Below are 22654 nucleotides of genomic sequence, written 5' to 3'. Positions count from 1 at the left end.
CTGGGGGTAAGCAAATAAACATAAAATTTTCATTTTTGGGTGAACTATCCCTTTAACCCCATAGAAAATCTATGGGGTATTGTGAAGAGGAAGATGCGATATGCCAGACCCAACAATGCAGAAGAGCTGAAGGCCACTATCAGAGCAACCTGGGCTCTCATAACACTTGAGCAGTGCCACAGACTGATCAACTCCATGCCACGCCGCATTGCTGCAGTAATTCAGGCAAAAGGAGCCCCAACTAAGTATTGAGTGCTGTACATGCTCATACTTTTCATGTTCATACTTTTCAGTTGGCCAAGATCTCTAAAAATCCTTTCTTTGTATTGGTCTTAAGTAATATTATAATTTTCTGAGATACTAAATTTGGGGTTTTCATTAGTTGTCAGTTATAATCATAGGCTATAAAAAAGATGGACGACGCATCTCCGCTTCATTCCATATAGAAAAGTGAAGCCAATTCATCTTGGGTGAAATTATGTCATTTGGAGCCAGATTCTGCGCAGTAGAGGTTCGTTTGGAGCAAGAGTCTGCACAGTAATGTCGTGAGGCCAAGCCGCGGAATGAAAATCCCGCCCAAAATCCCGCAGACCCAATCACAAGATCACAATCATGACACCACACCCCGTTTTTATAGCATCAAATAACTACCTAAAAGCGAACTTATTAGAACAACGAACACCTGAACATGAATCAGCATTATAAGAACTACTTCACATGATGGAAACCATCTTTGGAAAAAAATTATTTGAAGTGTAATTTGATTATTTAGTTTGGCTCATGTCCCATTAGATTACAGTCCCATGCGATCGAAATGTTTTGGTTTCACTTTTCAGGACTCGTACGGCACATTTGGTTATAATCATCAAAATTAAAAGAAATAAACACTTGAAATATATCAGTCCGTGTGGAATGAATGTATACATTATGCAAGTTTCACTTCTTGAATGGAATTAGTGAAATAAATCAACTTTTTGAAGATATTCTAATTATATGACCAGCACCTGTATTCTTGTAGCTTCGTAACATTACGGTTAAACCACTAATGTCACATGGATCTTAATGATGCTCTTACTACCTTTCTGGGGCTTGAATATTTCAGTTGTGTTGCTGTCTATGCAGGGTCAGAAAGCTCTCTATTTTTTATCAAAAATATCTTAATTTGTGTTCTGAAGATGAATGAAGGTCTTACGGGTTTAGAACGAGGGTGAGGTTTTCATTTTTAGGTGAACTATTCCTTTAACATTATGATGGTGTTATCAAATAACTTTAGCAATCAATTTTTTTTTTTTGTTGAGAATAATAAACATTCTACAAATTGCATTTCTAAAATTCATTGGTCGTGCTTATAAGTATGAATAGAACTGATATAAACCAGTTTTTCTTGATTTTCTGCAGTGTGCAATGTGGGATTGTGCCTGTACCTGTCAGCCTCCAGAGTGTGACTCCATCAACTGCTTCTGCTTTGAGATCAAGTTCAAGTAGAAGGGTGGATAGAAGAAGAAAGACCCTCCTCACTTTAAAAGTTGCCTTAGAAACTCCAAGTGACACTTAAGTATGTTTTAAGCTAGACAAAGAAATTGTGATTCAGTCTTTGGCTGTTGTTCTGTAAAGTTTGCATGATTCCTGAGACATTATTCTTGGTCATTAATTTAATATTTCATGTCATACTGGAGGAACACTCCACTTTTTTTGGAAAAAAGCTAATTCTCCAACTCCCCCCGAGTTAATAAGTTGATTTTTACCGTTTTGAAATCCATTCAGCCGTTCTCCTGTTCTGGCGATATCACTTTTAGCATAGCTTAGCATAGATCATTGAATCCTATTAGACCAATAGCATCGCGTTCAAAAATGACCAACGAGTTTCGGTATTTGTCCTATTTAAAACTTGACTCTTCTGCAGTTATATTGTGTATTAAGACTGGCGGAAAATGTAAAGATGCGATTTTCTAGGCCGATAAGATTAGGAACTACACTCCCATTCCGGTGTAATAGTCAAGGAAGTTTGCTGCTGTAACATGGCCGAAGCAGGCGCAGTAATATCACGCAGCACAACGTGACCAACTGCATGCACAGGGAGCGTTCCTCGTTGGAAGTTACCTAGCTGGGAACTAATTTCAGGCGCTGCGTGATATTACTGCGCCTGCTGCGGCCATATTACAGCAGCAAACTTCCTTGACTATTACACTGGAATGGGAGTGTAGTTCCTAATCTTATTGGCCTAGAAAATCACATCTTTACATTTTCCGCTGGTTTTAGCACACGATATAACTACAGAAGAGTCAAGTTTTAAATACAACAAATATGGAAACTCGTTGGTCATTTTTGAACGTGATGCTACTGGTCTAATAGGATTCAATGATCTATGCTAAGCTATGCTAAAAGGGATATCGCCAGAACAGGAGAACGGCTGAATGGATTTCAAAACGGTAAAACTCAACTTATTAACTCGGGGGGAGTTGGAGAATGAGCCTATTTCCAAAAAAAGTGAGTTGTTCCTTTAAGAAGTGCCATGAACTTTTAAAACAGTAACTTTTTTAAAACAAATTTTTACATTTCAAGCACAAAAGGTCTTATTAACTTAATGTATCTTATGTACTTTTTTTTTGTTGTTGTTTTTTCTAGTTTTCTAGTTAGCAATAATAGCCAATTTGTCCAATCTTTGGCATCATTGTATTTGGTATAATGGACATTCGTGATTCATACAAAGAGAAGAGAAATCTATAAACCACATATGCTGTTAAATGTATCTCATTCTGACACAGATGTTTTTGAACTGTCTTGACATTTATACAGTTGAAGTCAAAAGTTTACATACACCTTGCAGAATTCTCAAAATGTTAATTATTTTACCCAAATTAGTGGGATCACACAAAATGCATGTTATTTTTTATTGAATACTGACATGAATAAGATATTTCACATAAAAGACATTAACATATAGTCCGTTGAATTTATAAAAATTACCCTGTTCAAAAGTTTACATTCACTTGACTTTTGTTTAGTGATAGTTGTTCATGAGTCCCTTGTTTGTCCTGAACAGTTAAACTGCCCACTGTTCTTCAGAAAAATCCTTCAGATCACACAGTTTTTTGTGTATTTGAACCCTTTCCAATGACTGTATGATTTTGAGATCCATCTTTTCACACTAAGGAAAACTGAGGGACTCATATGCAACTATTACAGAAGGTTCAAATGCTCAATGATGCTCCAGAAAAACCCCACAGTGCATTAAGAGCTTTGAAAACTTTTGGATTTGAAGATAAATTTAAATTTAAATTTTTACTTATTTTGTCTTCTGTGAAACAACTTTTGTAGCTTCTGAAGGGCAGTATGAAATGAAAAAAAAAAAAAGATATTTAGGCAAAATAAGATGTAAAAATAAATTAATTCTGTTCAAAAGTTTACACCCCTGGCTCTTGATGTATCGTGTTTCCTTCTGGAGCATCAGTGAATGTTAAAATCTTCTTTAATAGTTGCATATGAGTCCCTCAGTTGTCCTCAGTCTGAAAAGATAGATCTCAAAATTATACAGTCATTGTTGAAAAGGGTTCAAATACACACAAATTTTGAAAAACCAAAGAATGTATATCTATATATAACTTACTCAGGTCAGTACTAAATAAAAAATAACATGCATTTTGTATGATCCCTCTTATTTTGGTAAAATAATTAACATTTTGCAGATTATGCAAGGTGTATGTAAACTTTTGACTTCAACTGTATGTATATGAGATACACCTTTGTATACATATAGTGCTGACTTACCAATTTCAGATTAAATTTTGTGATACTGTAAAAATGTAATAACAGCTAGTTCCTATGTTTACTAATCTAATTGTTCAGAGGGCATCATCTTGGTTGTTACAAAAGAAATATAGTCCAAGTATGTGAAATATGATACTGTAATGTATGTGGCCATATTTAAATGCTTACAGCCAACACACTTTGGTGTACAAGGTAAACCTTCTGTGACTTATTATTGGTCCCTCTGTTACCTGGCAAAACTTAAGTTGAATTTATTTATTTTTTTTGTAATCTTTATATAAATATGTGCTATTTTTGTAAATTGGGTAGGTTTAAAATGAATTAAAGTTTTTTATGAGACTTTGTTTACAGTATAGTTTTTATTTATCGATCATTGGTGATGAGATATTAAATAATTCACTTTTATATTCTTTGTTGGATTGTCTTGGAGTTTCTACTGCATTTATTTTACTGTATGAAACATGCAATTGCAAAAAATCTTTAATATATTTGTTGGAAGTTTCTACACTTTTCTATAAGAGCTTTCTATTTTTTATTTTCACGTAGCTCTTGCTGATTATAGCGATTATGTACAGAAGATATTTGAGAGATGGAAGGTCATGACACAAGATCTCATGACAGTAGATCCCTTTTCTGATGACTGTAATCTCGTGGGTCAATAGGGGTTTATAGGGAGTGTATAGAGAAACATCAAAGAACATCATGCAGAAGTTTAATTCAGATTATTGCAATCATACACCACCAGTCTCCCTTTGCATCAATATTTAACCAGGATTGCATTAATGCATACTATGATTCATGCATGTAGCAACAACATTACTAATCATGTACCTTGTCTATGCCACTCACTGCCTTTCTCTTTAACCTTTCTTTGCTGCATGCCAGTGTGCATGAATGTCACATCGCCCTTCTCCAGTTGCATCGTGGGTTTGCCTGCTACTAAGATTAGCCAAACCCACGGAATGTCAAAGGTCACACTGTCTCAATAAATACAGGTCATCTGGCACCAGATGGGTGTCACAGACTGTCCAGACCTTCTCTGCATCCATTCGAGGAGTATCTCTTGATCACTTCATCCAAAAACACGGTAAAGTTGTGCATGGTTTTTTCTTTTATTCAGTAGTACAAAGTATAAATTGCAGAAATACAGGCCTTACTTTTTTATTTGTGACCCTGGACCACAAAACCTTTTTTTTGTTGCAATAGCCAAAAATACATTATATGGGTTAAAATTATATTTTTTCTTTTATGCCAAAATTTATAAGGGTGTTAAGTAAAGATCATGTTCCATGAAGATATTTTGTAAATTCCCAACTGTAAATATATCAAAGCTTAATTTTTTAATTAGTAATTGATTAGAACTTAATTTGAACAACTTTAAAGATGATTTTCTCAATATTTGGATTATTTTGCACCCTCAGATTCCAGTTTTTCAAATATTCCCAACAAACCATACATCAATAGAAAGCTTATTTATTCAGCTAAATTCTGCTATAAATCTCAATTAATAAAAAAAGGACTCTTATGACTGGTTTTGTAGTCCAGGGTCACATTTGCTTTTATTTGAATGCATTTGCACACATTATTTCATACTCTTTCATAATTTGATTTGTTTGTTTTTATCAAATATTCTTATTATTATTCCTATTAAAATGTACCCAATGACTGAAGTATTCCATCAATAAATCATAATTCTTACTTTTCTAAATAATTGTTTTGCTCAAAAAGGATACATAATACAAAACACTGATCATCTGTTTTTCATTTTTTTAAAATCATGAATAATTATTCTGACCAGATTTATTGACTTTTATCACTTGCCTTGGTATTCAACATCCCAAAGAGCCTTTTTAGACCCCTTTCACAAACCTAATGCTCAGCTGGACTACTGGCTTTTAGCCATTAAATTATTGTCTATATTTAATTTGGCCTTTGGTTGAATGCAACTTGAGTGGAGGGTGTTAGAGTTTTGTTACTGGAATGTTAAGAGCCTCTTGTTGAGCTGTTATTCAATGTCCAGTAGACAGTAAAGCAAAATAATGTAACATCAGACTTTAAATTTAGTAAAGAAAAAACATACACATTCGTGTTAATTTATAACCTGTTAAATTCACTCCTAAAAGCGGAGGAATAACTGCTCACGGATGCCAAGGTCATACGTATTCGCTTACATCCACAGAGCACTCTAAAATGTCAGTAGCAGCTCTGTTTCCTGCATGTGAACTCTGTCACGTATCACAAGAACATATACCCCGCCTGTAATTGTAATATAACCACTCCCCCATTGATGCGTCACTCTTAAACCCGCCTTCCAAAGCACATCAGCCAATCATCGTCTCCACATCCTGTCAATCAAAATCAGACTCGCGTTCTAATTGGTCCAGCTATCGCAAACAAAATTGCTTAATAATGTCCTTCCCTCATTGCATTTTATTGCAATAGAATAGCAACGCGGAGAGTGTGCTTCGGAAACAATCGCTTCCTCAACTTCCAATCAATAGGTGAGTTTTTCCTATATATAAAACGCCGACATCCAAGTAAAAACAAACAACAAAAATGCTAGTTTTTCGCTGCTCTCTTTCCGTTATCATGCAAAGTTAAGAGTAACGTGAGCCGGACAAGGTCAAACGTAACGTTATTTGTAGCTCAAGGACATGTTGCATCAAAACCCGTCGTGATATAGTTAACAAGATGCGTTAGAAAAATAAAAATCACTGCTTTCAGTAAGGTTTGCTATCAAGTACACACCCATATCTGACTCTTGACTCTTTAGTGTTGATTTAACAGTCACCTGATTCCTTACTTGGTCTTAGGTGACTGTTTTTGTAATGTGATTCATGTTTGTACTGCTATTCTGAATAATTTAGTTTTAGAGATTAAATAAATGTCTATCTGTTTCCCTTTCTCCACAGAGTCAAGATGCCTCACGCTTACCCATTCCTCACTACAGATCAGAAGAAGGAGCTGAGCGATATTGCTCAGAGGATTGTTGCCCCTGGAAAAGGCATTCTTGCTGCGGATGAGTCTACAGGTGCTTTAAACCCTCCTGTTTTGTTTGTTAGTAACCAGTTCATTCACTGGTCTAATAATAACACATCTCGTATCGTCCTGTGCAGGTAGCGTGGCCAAGCGATTCCAGAGCATCAATGCTGAGAACACAGAGGAGAACAGGAGGCTGTACCGCCAGCTTCTGTTTACCGCAGACGACCGCGTCAAGCCCTGCATCGGTGGCGTCATTCTCTTCCACGAGACCCTCTACCAGAAGACCGATGATGGCAAAGTTTTCTCCCAGCACCTTAAGGAAAGAGGCATGGTAGTTGGGATCAAGGTGGACAAGGGTGTGGTTCCCCTGGCTGGCACGAATGGAGAGACCACCACACAAGGTGACAACCCCATCACTATCTGTAAAATAGATGAACGGGTAGTACAAGTACACATGGTTTATAATCTTTTGTATCTGCTTAAATGCTGGAATTAGATGGACTTTGTCCAGAATTGACAGGTCACAGTCACATGTTTATGATGACTCATTAAATACTCATTTTTCTTTGCGTTCGCAGGTCTGGATGGGCTGTATGAGCGTTGTGCTCAGTATAAGAAAGATGGGGCAGACTTTGCTAAATGGAGGTGTGTGCTGAAGATCACCCCCACAACCCCTTCAAGACTGGCCATCATTGAGAACGCCAATGTGCTCGCCCGTTACGCTAGCATCTGCCAGATGGTGAGATGTGCTTACAGCTATACATCCAGTGAAATATTTACAGTCGAACTAAAATCTATTCAGACACCTTCAAAATTTCTCACATTATCAGTTTATTCGCTTTAGTTTAGAAAATTGTATTAAAATATGACAAAAACTTGGTTAAACTGTGTCAAAACAAATTCATCTTGATAATGTCCAATGTCACTTTGATATAAAGATAGGTAAAACATGGTCAGGTCAAAGTGTTAAATCAAATTTTTGGTCCCAAATTTTACTGGTAGTCCACTGTATGAAGAATTTTTGGGTACAATATGTCACAGTTTACTTTAATTTGCTAACCTCACTTACTTAAAGGAACTCCTAACTAGTAAAAAAATATCAAAATTATATCTGTTGTTTGAACAGTTTTTGGTTTGACTGTATATAAAAAAAAAAAAAAAAAAAATGCTTTTATTTAGCATAGATGCATCAATTTACAGTGAAGACATTTATAATATTACACGAGATTTTAATTTCAGCGTGTTCTTTTGAACTTTCCATTTAAAGAATATTGGGGGAAATATGAAAATGTGAAGAAGCACAATTGTTTTCAGCAATAATTATAGGAAATCAGCATATTAGAATGATTTCTGAAGGATCATGTGACACTGAAGAGTAAAGTAAAGGTTGCTGAAAATTCAGCTTTACATCACAGGAATAAATAATTTTTTTATTATATATTTAAATATAAAACCTTTATTATAAAGACTAATAATATTTGACAGTATTACTGTTTTTACTATATTTTACTGTTTTATCAAATAAACGAAGCCTCAGTGAGCATAAGAGACTTCGATCAAAAAAATAAAATAAAATAAAATAAAAACGTACCCACCCCAAACCTTTGAATGGTAGTAAATATTAAAATTCAAATTAGAAATGAAATAATTGCTGATTATTATATTAATTGCCAGGGCTGTGCAGTATTAAAATTTATTACTTCATTTTTAAATGGTAAAAAACACATATATAGTACCTCAATACCATGGTAAAATGTATCTATATGTTGAGTATTTGTACCAAAAACAGTAGTCTAAATTTAGTAGGCAATAAATGCACAAATGCTATAGCTTAATCAGAAAGTAATCCTGAAATGATATTCCATTACTCTTTTAATACATTTAATACACTTCTACATTAATAATCCAATAAAATTCTATTCAAATATCCCACATTTGTCACAATACCATGGTGCAGTTTGTATTACTACAGTAAATCCATGGTAAATGATGGTGATTTGTAAATTTAAAAACTTTCTGACTGTATCATTGCGTACAGTGTTTCTCCTGTTTGTCGGTGCCATTTCATCTGGCACTAGCCCTATTAATACTTAATAATTAAAATAATTCCATGTAATTTCAATATGTTTTTACCACTGACAATAATATCATCTTTCTCCTCAGCATGGCATTGTGCCCATTGTGGAGCCTGAGATTCTGCCTGATGGTGACCACGACCTGAAGAGGTGCCAGTATGTGACCGAGAAGGTTCTGGCTGCTGTGTACAAGGCCCTGTCTGACCACCATGTCTACTTGGAGGGCACTCTGCTCAAACCCAACATGGTGACAGCCGGGCACTCGTGTTCCCAGAAGTACACCCCTCAGGAGGTCGCCATGGCAACTGTCACAGCTCTTCGCCGCACTGTTCCTCCTGCTGTGCCTGGTTAGTAAAACAACCGCAATTACTCACTCGGTCATGACAGATTCTTTATCTTATCACAGGCATGCTCAATAGTTTCTTAAGCATGTAATTATCCTCATGCATTATCATTACCTCATACCACACCCCTTTCTCAATGTAGGAATCACCTTCCTGTCTGGAGGCCAGAGTGAGGAGGAGGCCACACTCAACCTGAATGCCATTAACCAGTGTCCCCTGAACAAGCCCTGGGCCCTGACCTTCTCTTACGGTCGTGCCCTGCAGGCCTCTGCCCTCAAAGCTTGGGGAGGCAAGAAGGAGAATGGCAAGGCCTGCCAGGAGGAGTTCGTTAAGAGAGCTCTTGTAAGTTTTATTAACTTTAGATTGTCTACTGGTAGTACAAAAAAAATCTGCCATCTTTCTTTGGAATGTGAGTCTTTTAGGGGTTCAAACACATAGTGCTGAAACCCTATTGTAATTGTTAGAAGGGCCAAGAACCAGCAATTTCTACCTTAAACTGAATGGGCAGACCAAACCTTAAGTCGTAGAGACTTAAAACTTGAAGTAATGTTAGTACTCACACCCTCTACAAAGTCACCAAGGCCTGAGGGTGGCGCTACAGCGATTTAAAAGTACAAAATCGCTCTTAATTCCTAAACTGTTAGTCGTAGACTCAAGTGTCTTATATCACTGGAACCCTTGGCAAAATTTTCGGGTAATTTGCTCTAACTACGCACCCGTTAGCATGCGAACTAGAGAGTGAAAGATTTTCTGGAGAGTGAACATCTAAAGTTATCAAAGAAGATGAACTTTCGACTCACCGTCACGACAAAATGTGTGATAAGGGATAGAGCCACTCAATCTGAGGTCGCATTTAAAAAATGCAGAGTTTGTCCATTTGATGGTGCTATAATGGAGAAAAGACATGAAAATGGCTCTAACTATTCACTTGTTAGTCCGATTGACTTGAAAATTTGTACTAGTACTCACAAATTGGTAGTATACTCACACCCTTTACAATGTGCTAAGCCTCACCCCAATTGGCCAGACGGTGGTGCTACAGTGATCAAAAGTACGAAATCGCTCATAACTCCTAAACCGTTAGTCGCAGACTCAATTGTTTTATATTGCTGGAATCCTTGGGGAAATTTGGGGTTTTGTGAACTAGTCCTAGGTTTTTCACCCAATCGGAACCAGACCAGTACAGAAAGATTCTCTGGACAGTGAATAGGGGGGGGGCTGGTTTTACTAAAACTCTCATCCACTTTATTGTTCAACACGGAAGTAGGCCTATGGCTGAGACTTCTGGTTCAGTAGCCGCTATAGGGAAATAACAAGAAGAATAACAACGTGCACTAAATTGTAACACTGTTTGCACTCAATGGCGCCACCATGGGGTGGCCACTGGCCATTATAAATTTTAGTAGCATCAGTTATGCATTTCATCCCTAATGCACAGCCAGGCAGGCAAGCCGCTCTAGACCTTCGATCGCACACAGTAGCCAGCCCTCTCCCCCGCTCGCCCCTCCCTCCCTGCCGCTGTTGCGTGCACAGACAGCAACAGCTCAAATAAAATTCTGAAATTATGGTTTATAGTTTTGGATTTTAAGTGGCCCCATCTGGCTACCCCTATGAAAAATTTCTGGAGGCGCCACTGTTTGCACTATAAACCCGTGTGTTAATAATTAAGATAATACATTAAAATAACATGGTAATATACACCAATTTGCAATATGTAATAGCAAAACAAGCTTTTTTATATACCACTAAAAATAGCTGGATGCGGATGAGACCAGAAGAAAACTGAACAAATGGCCAGGCCCACTCTTAAATGAAGAAAAAGGTGGATGACTCTTTAATGGAAAAGAGATATTTTTGCCAAACTCGGAACGTTTGTAAGAGCTCAATCTGAGGTCATCTTAAGAAAAAATGTGGCGTTTGGTCACTTGGTGGTGCTATAACAGGGTAAAAAACATGATAATGGCTCTAACTACACACCCATTTGTCCAAATGACTTGAAAATTGGTATGCCTTGTCGTTGTCCAAAGTGCCACAAGTGTTTATGAGGTCATCTGCGCATCTCTAAAAACATGGCTGCTATTGGCCAGTTAATTTTACAGCAAGGGTATAATCTTTGTGGCAGCTGCCCCTGCCACGCAAAGATTTTACTCTCTAGTACTACTTAGCTAACTATGGTCATTAGTTTCATTGAACTCTATTGGTATTGACAGAACTTGCAACCATGGTTGCTTTTGGGAAACGTACCCCAGAACGGTGGGCATGTTCCATTCTCAGCCCTAGAAGTCTGTAATTCGGCCACTAGGTGGCAATATTGTGTTTTTTACAAGTGTGTAAATAAATGAATATTACAGAACGTTTCACACATGCACAGAGTACTCATTTGTACAGTTAATGTGTCTGGCTTCCGGTTTCATCCGCTTCCAGCTATTTTTAGCTGTACAAAACAACTAATTTTTCCTGCTTTATTTTGCAAATTGGTGTGTCTTACTATGTTATTTTAATGTATTATCTTAATTACGAACACAATGGTTTGTAGTGCAAACGGTTTTACTGTTTTCTGCACTTCGTTATTCTTCTATTTATTTCCCTATGGTGGCTTATAAACCAGAAAAACAGAGATTACTTCTGCATTGAAAAGTAAGGTGGATAATTTCAAAATGAGAACTCAGAACATTTTAAAATAATTTTTTGTCTTGTTGTGTTTCTCTCTTCAGAACAACAGCCTGGCCTGTGTTGGGAAGTATGTGTCTTCAGGAGATAAGGGTGCTGCTGCTGGAGAATCTCTCTATGTGGCCAACCATGCCTACTAATCACCAGGAAGCCTTTTACATTTCAATCCTAATCTTATTCCTAAAGAAACCGTGAACCTGAGCGCATCTATACTCTGAACTCTATCATTTGACCCATTCCCTTATTCTTTCTAGTGTTTGTTACTGCCATGTGTGAAACAGAACTATGAAACTAAGAGATGATACTTAAAAGAATAATGGTAATTTAATAATACTGTTTATTGCCCTAATCTACTCCCTCTTCCTCCTTTTAGTAACACTCCCATGTATTGTAATGTTTACCTCTCTAGAGAAGTGTTGCACTTGTACTTGTAGTACTTATAACTGTATTTGACTTGCACAAAGCACATATACCTTTCAGCGGTATATTATTATTGTTTATGATACACACTGGACAAACATAACATTAAAGTATCTTTCACATCTAAACTTTAACTTGTTTCTTTTTGTGCTGTTATTCAGAAAACTCATCTTAAAGAGGTTTTGTGACAGAACATTTCTTTAAATATTTGTCTGTTCATCGTAACTCCTGCTCCTTTACAGTTACAGTTGCAAACATATTATCAGCAAGCATTTTGAGTAATTGTGACTGTGAGGGATGTGACTGACTGCTTTATGAAAAGCTGAAATAAATAGAAATATTGTTTCATTATGTGGTTTAGGGCGTACTTGAGGTCAAACGTTTACATCCCCCTTTCAGAATCTGCAAAATGTTGATTGTTTTACCAAAATAAGAGGGATCATATAAAATGCATGTTATTGTTAATTTGGTAACACTTTACAATAAGGTTCATTAGTTAACATTAGTTAACCATATTAGTTAACATGAACTAATAATGAACTGGACTTATACAGCATTTATTAATCTTTGTTAATGTTAATTTCAACATTTACTAATACATTATTAAAATTTTGTTAACATTAGTTAATGCAGTGTGAACTAACATGAACAAACAATGAACAACTGTATTTCCGTTAACTAACGTTAATAAAGATTAGTAAATACATTAACAAATGTATTGCTCATGGTTAGTTCATGTTAGTTAATACATTAACTAATGTTTAACTAATGAACCTTATTGTAAAGTGTTACCGTTAATTTAGTACTGACTTGAATATGGTATTATGAAAAAGAACTGTAAATACGAACTTCATAGGGTTTAAGTTAAAAGGAATCTGAAGCCCTTCAACAAGGTCTTTCAGATCACACAGCTCTGCCCCCTGTTGTCGGAAGGGATACATAAGTCATTTCTTTAAATTAAAGTCAATTTCTGAAGAATAGCCACTAGATGGAGACAGTAACGATGTTCTGATAATAGAAATGAGCAAAAGTGTTCACTTAGGGTCTTGTGTGTTCATTCAAGAGCTTTACAATAAGGCTACAATGTTTAAAAAATGTTCAAATGGTACATATTGTTTGGATAAATGTACCTTTTTTGTGCTGATGTTTTTCTGTTTCACTGATATCTGACATATTTCCTGTAGAAACCAAGAAGTAAAGGTTTAGAAGAGCGTGGTAGGCTGTAGTATCTGTCTTGAAGTACCAACCAGTACACATTTTATTTTACATTCCAAATAGCTTTATGAATATATTCTGTCAGTATACTAAACATTTTGCAGTCAGAATTTATTCATAGAAATATCTGAAATGAAACGTTTTTGCTGCATTGATGTCAGCTTAAGATAGTGAAGGTCTTGTGACTGTGGTAGCCTACATTTTGTGGTTCGACTGGTCAGCAGGTCATTACATCATTTCCCACAGCTTTTACAGACAAGGCTTTAAAAAAAACCCTGATAACATATGCAAATATGGCATATTTCTAATCTTAAACCTCTAAACTGCGACTAAGACAGATATCACTTTCCGTTTATAGACCTTCCTGGCAATGTACTAGATGTGATTATGATTTTAATATATATTGGCAAGCCTCTGTTGCTTTTTCATGTGGCAGCAATCACCCAATAAATTTACATTACATAGTATGATTAACAACAGTGCAAAATATACGGAATAAATTAAAAAACAACGGCATACGTTTTTTAACAGTAGTGTCGGTGGGAACTATTTACGCGTCATGGCATTGCAGTCAGTCGGATGTGTTTCTGTGTAGCACCTGCTCCAGCTGTTATTATTGCTGCTGTCGCTTGTCAATTTTTGAGATTATGAAAGTAGAACAGAATGGATTCGTGTCTGTTTGTCTGACATAACACCATTACAGGTAAGCTATGGCCATACAGATCCGTTTTTTTAATCTTTAATGTTTATGGATGTCTGCAGTTATCGTCTCACACAGCGAGAGAAATAAAGTTTTCCTATATATGACAGTTTTTCACTGTGATAGGTCGCAATGGATCGAGCATTAAGCTCTGACCCTGTCAATACAGCCGACACTGAAGGTATAGGATGGTTGTTGACTTTGTAATGACAGTATTATGTGATTTATCATACGAACAGTTTAATCTTGAGATGTGTTTATTTGCGTGTTTGCAGATCGACAACGACGCTGGAGGAATTGGATTGGTTTTTGGTAAGTGAATCATTCTGTTTACTTGTATTTAAATAAGTGATTCACGATATGTAAAGTAATCATCATTATCTCTGTCTAGGTTACTGGGACTTTGCAATAACTTTGCATATGTGGTTATGCTGAGTGCAGCACATGACATCTTACAAAAACAGGAATCTCAAAACTCAACGACACCTGTAAGACATTTCTGAGCTTGCCTATGATTAGATTGCTATAAATGTTTTTACCCTCCTAATCTGGAGTGTGTTATTCAGTGTTGCATTTAAAGTAAATATGCTTACATTACAACAGTCTATTACAAATATATTGAAATAAATGACAAGTTTCAATACAGATTTTAGTTTCTTTCAACAGTACATGTTTTTCAAAGACACTAGAGGGTTTGCACAAAAAACTCTGTCATATAATCTTAAACTGAATACATTTTCATTTTTAATTAAATTCTGAAAAATTAAGTTTGAACTATGTATGTATTTTAAAAGTATGCTAAAGTGAACTTCTGTTTTGGAAAAATTAAGTACTCAGTGTTTCTTGTTTTTGATTTTGTTCATCCACTAGACTCCAGGTCCAAATGGGACTAATATAGAGATCAGAAACGGCAACAACAACGACAGCCGTTATGACTGCAATCCTGTTTCCACTGCAGTAAGTCTTTCCTTGTCGCTTTCATTTTTCGTTTTACCTGTACAACTTCGTTTAAGAGTATGTTTAAATATTTGCTTAGGGAGTTACACCTCGTTTTCTTTCTGTTTCTAGGCAGTTCTGTTGGCTGATATCTTACCCACCCTGATAATCAAATTCACAGCACCTTTCTATATACACAAAGTGCCTTATGGGTAAAGTTGGCAAGCGCTTCTTTATTTGAGATCTAATAACAAATATCCATCAGCATCTTTAAACAGGTTAAGTGGCTTAGATGTTGCAATTATGTTATGCTGTGATAAGAGATGCATTGACGGTTCTAAATAGTTTGAGAAATCAATGACAAACCTGTTTAGCCCTGTTCAGTGTTTTTGTGTGCTGTTGAACACAATAGAAGAACTGTTCCTTTACTATTAATAAATGTGTTATTTGATAATAATTATGTTTTCTTTTTTTACTTTTATAATGAACAGATATCGTGTTTTGGTGTGTTTCATTACGGCAGTAGTCAGCTTCCTGATGGTGTCGTTCTCTTCAACTATATTGATGAGCATATTTGGTAATAAGCATTCGTGTGCATTCCTCTTCTGAGCTGGTTTAATGAGATCTGATGAATGTTGTAATGAATCTTTGAATCTTTCCTCAGGTGTTGTCTTTGCCAGTATTAGTTCAGGATTGGGGGAGCTTTCCTTTCTCGCCCTCTCTGTGTTTTTCCGCAGGTAAAACCTCTTAGAAAACATATTTATTTTAAGCTGTGTTCAGAATAGTATATTATTGTACACTACCTGTCAAATGTTTTTGAACAGTAAGATTTTTAATGTTTCTAAAGAAGTCTCTTCTGCTTACCAAGCCTGCATTTATTTGATCAAAATACAGCAAAACCAGTAAAATTTTGAAATATTTTTACTATTTAAAATAATTTATTACTATTTGAATATATTTTAAAATGTAATTTATTCCTGTGATCAAAGCTAGATTTTCATCATCATTACTCCACTCTTTAGTGTCACATGATCCTTTAGAATCATGTGACACTTTTTATAATGTCACAAAAGATTTCTATATCAGATAAATGCTGTTTTTTTACTTTCTATTTATCAAAGAAACCTGAAAAATTCTACTTAGCTGTTTTCAACATAATTATAATAATAATAAATGTTTTTTTGAGCAGCAAATCAGAATATTAGAATGATTCCTGAAAGACCATGTGACTGGAGTAATGATGCTCAAATTCATCTTTGAAATCACAGGAATAAATTACATTTTAAAATATATTCAGAAAGAAAACAATTATTTAAAATAGTAAAAATATATATATTTTTTAAATTACTGTTTTTGCTGTACTTTGGATAAAATAAATGCAGACTTGATGAGCAGAAGAGACTTAAAAGTTAAAAAACATTAAAAATCTTAATGTTCAAAAACTTTTGACTGGTAGTGTACCTGCACAGTATATATTAATTTTGAAAAAAAATATGCAATATTGTTCTTAGTGTGTTTTGTTGCATATTCATAATATGTGAAATGCAGGTATTTTATGTATGCATAAAATTTGATACAGTGCACAGTATGCACTACCATTTCAGTAGCAAGTCAGTAATATATATATAAAATTTTAATGAATGTTTTTATTCAGCAAGGATGCATTAAATTAATCAAAAGTGGCAGTAAAGACATAATGTTACTATACATTTCTCTTTTAAATAAATGCTGTTCATTTGAACTCTCCATTTGCCAAAAAATAATTCTTAAACAGTAAATCAGCATTTACTTATTTAGTTATTAGAATAATTTCTGAAGGATCATGTAATAAAGATTGTAAAATGGCTGCTGAAGTAGCATAATAACCGATTAAAATTCGGCTTTACCATCACAGGAATAAATTACATTTTAAGATATATTCAAACAAGAAAAACTTATTTTAAATTGTAGTGTTCTGTAAAATTGTAATAATATTAATAATAATAATATTTTACCACTTCTACTGTATATTTTAATCATATAAATGCAGCTTTTATTAGTAAAAGATGCTTCTTTCAAAACACATAAAAATCCTTGGTTGCTGATCTCTCTTTTTTTTACTTGCTGTTAATCAATATTTTGCATCTGTGTTTCTGTCTCTTCAAGGGATGTGTTAAGTGGCTGGGGGTCCGGCACGGGGGCAGCAGGAGTAGCTGGAGCTTTCCTCTACTCTGCATTAACACAGGCTGGTCTGACCCCGCAGGTCACATTATGGATCATGCTGGTTGTGCCTGTTATATTAGCTGTTAGGTCAGCAGAACTTTCTCAACTCTCTGGGTTGTACCTGTTAACCTGATTCACTGCATAAACATATCTTTTCCCATTATGATTTCTTCCAGCTATTTCTTTCTCCTGGTGTTCCCGTCCTCGTTTCCACAGTGGAGTCGCCACAAGGATGGTCATAGTCCTTCCAGAGAGGTGAACTCCCATGAGAGACGTCCTTTAATTGAGGAAGAGACCGATACAGATGAAAACTCTGAGACAACTCAGGAAGAACAAGGTGTGTAGAGTTAGGAACTCGTTGCTTGAATTGTTGCAGTGTTTCATGCTCATGATGATGTGTATGATAATCCATTCAGATAACTGTACTGGCCATGCTTTCTTCCTTCTGACAGAGGACAAGAACATCAGACCCCTGAGCTTCACTGATCAAATGTACATCATTAAGGTTAGACCTACTTTGTGTGGCTGTGTATGGTCCTTAGTTTAGTGTTTCTAGTCTGCTTAAATGACATTGCATCTGCTTTGGTCAAGAAATTTGACCATCAGAAATGCTTTTAAAATGCTTTTTAAATGCATTTGAAGTGTAAGTATAGCTTATATGTGTCATTAGGATAGCATTGTATGCGTGTATTATTGTTTTGTTTGCGCCTTGTGCTGCAGTCAGAAAATGCCCTTCCGCTTTGAGTCTATAGTCTATTTTAATGTGTTCTTACCCATGTGATCTCTTTCAGGGCCTGCTGAAGTTTATTGTTCCTCTTGGTGTGGTTTACTTTGCTGAGTATTTTATTAACCAGGGACTGGTGAGTGTTTTTTGTCACAGTCTTTGTTAAAAGTTAAAAGAGCGAAACAGCAGGAGCACAATCTGTGATCACTAAATGTCAATATCTATCCATCCATCTCTTTAATATTAGATGGAGCTGCTCTACTTCCCTCACTCCCCTCTCTCACACGCAGAACAGTATCGCTGGTAAGACACATCACATCTGACTTGAATAAAACCACAAAATTTAGTTTTCAGTCTTTTATGCTCAGTTGAAAAAAAAAAATACTCACCCCAAACTTTTGAAAGGGTAGTGTATATTTTTTAGAGGTTCCTACTCAGTAAAGTATGAAAGCCTGTTTGTAAGAGAACTCACAACTCTGACTTTTTTTTTTAGAATTGCATGATATGAACTTGCAATTGCGAGTTTTAAAGTGAGAATTGTGAGATGTAAACTCCCAGTTGCGAGAAATAAAGTCAGAATTGTGCGATTAAAAACTCAGAATTGTAAGTTATAAAGCTAGAATTGTGAGATAACACAACTCTGACTTTTTTTTTTAGAATTGCGTGATATGAACTTGCAATTGCGAGTTATAAAGTGAGAATAGTGAGATATAAACTCGCAATTGCGAGAAATAAAGTCGGAATTGCGCGATAACTCGCAATTCTGATTTTTTTCTCAGAATTACATGATTAAAACTCGCAATTGTAAGTTGTAAAGACTGTATTTTTTAGAATTGCATGATATAAACTTGCAATTGCGAGAAATAAAGTCAGAAATGTAAGATAACTCTCAATTGTGACTTTTTTCTTTGCAATTATGACTTTTTTTTTTTAAATTGTGAGACTTTTTTTTTCTCAGAATTGTGAGATATATATATATACTCGCTGTTTTGAGTGGAAAAAATACTTGTTTTCCCAGAATTTAGTTTTTATCTCACAATAATATATATCTCGCAACTGCAAGTTTATGTCACGCAATTCTGAGAAAAAGTCATAAAAAGTTTATGTCTCACAATTCTGAGAAATAAAATCAGAATTGCAAGAAATAAACTTACAATTATGACTTTTTTATGAGTTTGTCTCAATTCTAACTTTAGAACTTGCAGTGGCATTTATATCATGCAATTCTGGTAAAAGAAAATCTGATTTGCAATTTTATATCTCGTAATTCTGAGAAAAAAATTGCGAGATGTAAACTTGCAATTGTGAGAAAACAAGTCAGAAATGTAAGATAAAAAGTGATTTTTATTTTTTAGTCAGTAGTGGAAACAGACGGAATACAGACAGTATTATAAGTTCAAGAACTGGCTCTTTATTTATTACTTTTTAAAATCTTATTTAAGTTTTACAGAAGCATTAAAAGAAAAATACATTTACAAATCATCTACAAATACACAAAAAATAAATCATTATTTTTGAAATGATGAAATAATTTTAAATTCTGCAGTTGTGGCTTAGTAATATAGCCATAATGCACTGTCTTTATGAGAAAAAAACATGTTTCATGATATTGGTGGAGAAGAGGTTCAGTCTACATATTAATATTTTATTGTGGATTTTTTGTTCATAATCGCAACATTACTGCAGTTAGTAATTTATCAGACACTAATAATTATGTCAATTCTATTTTTTTTAGAATTATAACGTACTGCAATAATCTATAAGCATATTTATCAGATGAAGACAAATAATTGCAAAGTGTTTCCAAGCAATTCGGTTCTATGCACATCTGGTGGATATTCTGCACAACACATTTATTTAAATTATCAAAAAAGTGCTGACAGAATTCAGCGGCATTCCGCTAAAGGAATTGCAGCATGCCATCGGAAAAAACACGCATTCTTAATGCCCACATCTGTAGGTTGTGAAATAAAACATGTTTCCTAACATATTGCTTACAGACATCCCAATCCTGGTTATTGTTTCATCATTTTTAAAGAGAAATTCTGTCATAATTTTCTCACTCTTATGTTATTCAAAACCTTTATGACTTTCAGTTTTCTGTGGAACATAGAAGATAATTTGAAGAATGTAGGAAACCAAAATATTTTAGTGTGGACAAAAAGTAAAAGATAAAACAGACATTTCTCTTAAAATCTTTGTTTTCTTCTACAGAACAAACTCATAAAGGTTTTAAATAACAAGAGAGTGAGCAAATTATGACAGAATTTTCATTTTAGGATGATCTCTTTAAAACAACATCCTGAATCCACTTGCGATTCTTCACCTCAACGTTATCAGTTATTGCTTAATTTTCTCTCCTATGCAGGTATCAGGCGCTTTACCAGATTGGTGTGTTTGCTTCCCGCACGTCTCTCGTCTGTTTTAAGATCAGGAAAATATTTCTTATGTCTATCTTACAGGTGAGATCTAGAGCTTGAGCACAAGAGCGTACATAAACTAATACATGCATATGAAACTGTAAACATAACACAAAGTAAACAACTCTTCATGACATGATTGTTTCTCACTTTCTGTCTCAGTGTTTGAATGCCGTTCTGTTGGGTTTTGCTGTATACTACCAGTTCTTGCCAAACCCATGGGTGGTTTTTATTTTTGTACTCTATGAGGGTCTGTTGGGAGGAGCAGCCTATGTAAATACCTTCTTTTTCATCCGCGAGGAGGTACGTGAAACTCATTCAAGCCATTGTTTATTTGATGTTGATCAGCATGTATCAATCAATGGTCTTTCATGCATTTTCTTATGCTGTGTTTCTGGACAGACCGCTAAGCATGAGAGAGAGTTTGCCATGGCTGCAGCAAGCGTAGGAGACAGTCTGGGAATCGCTCTTTCTGCAGTTGCCGCCTTCCCCGTTCACCATTATTTCTGCTCTTTATGAGCAAATGAGAATGTGTTTATGCAAGATAAAGACATTTATGGGTGATGGTGATTCATACATCCTCTAAAAGCCTTAATTTGTGTTTTTAAAATATCTAATACATTCCTTTCGGACTATTATGTGTTTTATTTATATGAATAATTATTTAATTGATCTGACATTTGACCTGCTGAGACCCTAATCTAATAATGTGTATTGACTCATAATTAACCCAAAACAAGAACAAATTTTAGATAAATTATGCTTTAATTGTTTTATATTTTCTTTGTAATCTAAAATCCTGGAATCATGTGTCATGAAAATACTAAAATGATTCTCACAGTATTAAACTTTTTTTTTTTTAAAGGTTCTTGTGTGTGGCTTTCATGATGCCTTTTAGAAAATCACTAACTAGCCCCTGAAATGTTGCTACTTCCATTTATAAAGCTGTTTCATTTCTCTTTTTGTGGCTGATGGTGACAGATGCAGGCCCTCACCCTTGGTTTAGCAATTTAACTTATTTAGCAAGGCGTCTTAGCAGCATTGTTGCTTTCTTAGGATTCTTTGCTTTCATTTCCCATTCCCTGCCAGCTTCACATGAGTATACGTAGATATAGAGGCACCTTCTCAATATGAGCAAAGAAGCAGCAAGTGTAAACTTTTAAAGGAGTAGTTCACTTTCAGAACAAAAATGTACAGATAATGTACTCACCCCCATGTCATCCTAGATGTTCATGTCTTTCTTTCTTCAGTCGTAAAGAAATTGTTTTTTGAGGATAACATTTCAGGATTTCTCTCCATATAATGGACTTCTATGGTGCCCCCGAGTTTGAACTTACAAAATGAAGCTTCAAAGAGCTCTAAACGATCACAGCCGAGGAAGAAGGGTCTAGCGAAACAATGGGTTATTTTCTAAAAACATTTACAATTGATATACTTTTTAATCTCTAAACAGAGTACACACAAAGCTAGACAAGACGAGCATTTAAGGTTAAAAAGTATAGAAATTGTAATTTTTTTTTTTTTTTTTAGAAAATAACCGATTGTTTTGCGATCGTTTAGAGCCCTTTGAAGCTGAATTTTGGAAGTTCAAACTCAGGGGCACCATAGAAGTCCATTATATGGAGAGAAATCCTGAAATGTTTTCCTCAAAAAACATAATTTCCTTACGACTGAAGAAAGAAAGACATGAACATCTTGGATGACAAGGGGGTGAGTACATTATCTGTACATTTTTGTTCTGAAAGTGAACTACTACTTTAATTCAACTTCATGAACCAATTGAACAATGGAAATGTATTATAATCTCACCTGGCACTAGATGGTAGTAGAGAGTTGTAGTTCTGTCTTTTAAAAGCAGGAGTGAGTGAGATAAAGTGCAGTGTCCTGTAGCCAGACAGCAGAAGACGGTCCGTGGGCGTGAGACAGAGACTAGCCTTAGATGTCTGTGATCAAGGTGTTGGTGTCTGGTCCACTCATTCGAATGTGTCACATTCTCAGCTTTGAATTTTCTCATGGGAATAATACACAGGAAATACAAAAGTAACGTCATTAAAACAAACAAATAAGGCAGTGAAATAAAAGTCAATTTAAGTGACTATGTTCACGACAACACACCTAAGATTTTTGTCTAATCAAAAGTTTAACTGTAAAGTACATTTTACATTTTTTGTCGTGCTTTAAAGTACACTTATTTTACA

The 22654-nt window shown here is 35.2% G+C and overlaps 2 protein-coding genes across 4 annotated transcripts; both read left to right on the top strand.

Moving 5' to 3' along the window:
- Nucleotides 1–4727: 4727 nt before the first annotated feature.
- Nucleotides 4728–12393, top strand: aldoaa (aldolase a, fructose-bisphosphate, a). Of its 2 annotated transcripts, none has more exons than XM_073839093.1 (7): nt 4728–4855; nt 6681–6799; nt 6885–7151; nt 7329–7489; nt 8914–9172; nt 9312–9511; nt 11884–12393. In XM_073839093.1, the coding sequence occupies exons 2-7, from the start codon at nt 6688–6690 to the stop codon at nt 11977–11979; spliced, it is 1095 nt and encodes a 364-aa protein (XP_073695194.1). In that variant the 5' UTR covers nt 4728–4855; nt 6681–6687; the 3' UTR covers nt 11980–12393. The 2 variants fall into 2 exon arrangements, with proteins under 2 accessions (XP_073695194.1, XP_073695198.1); XM_073839097.1 differs by lacking the exon at nt 4728–4855 and adding an exon at nt 6148–6269.
- Nucleotides 12394–14065: 1672 nt separating this feature from the next.
- cln3 (CLN3 lysosomal/endosomal transmembrane protein, battenin) lies at nt 14066–21314 on the top strand. 2 transcript variants are annotated; one of them, XM_073839067.1, is made up of 16 exons: nt 14066–14177; nt 14301–14355; nt 14450–14486; nt 14566–14662; nt 15045–15131; nt 15243–15322; nt 15602–15687; nt 15775–15847; nt 17256–17399; nt 17489–17649; nt 17765–17817; nt 18104–18172; nt 18284–18339; nt 20405–20498; nt 20619–20759; nt 20859–21314. In XM_073839067.1, the coding sequence occupies exons 2-16, from the start codon at nt 14307–14309 to the stop codon at nt 20973–20975; spliced, it is 1344 nt and encodes a 447-aa protein (XP_073695168.1). In that variant the 5' UTR covers nt 14066–14177; nt 14301–14306; the 3' UTR covers nt 20976–21314. The 2 variants fall into 2 exon arrangements, with proteins under 2 accessions (XP_073695168.1, XP_073695176.1); XM_073839075.1 differs by having other exon boundaries at nt 14093–14177; nt 14285–14355.
- The last annotated feature ends 1340 nt before the right edge of the window (nt 21315–22654 follow it).

Source organism: Garra rufa, chromosome 1, assembly GCF_049309525.1.
Source record: "Garra rufa chromosome 1, GarRuf1.0, whole genome shotgun sequence".
NCBI lineage: Eukaryota > Metazoa > Chordata > Actinopteri > Cypriniformes > Cyprinidae > Garra > Garra rufa.
This window is presented reverse-complemented; position numbering and strand designations above follow the sequence as displayed.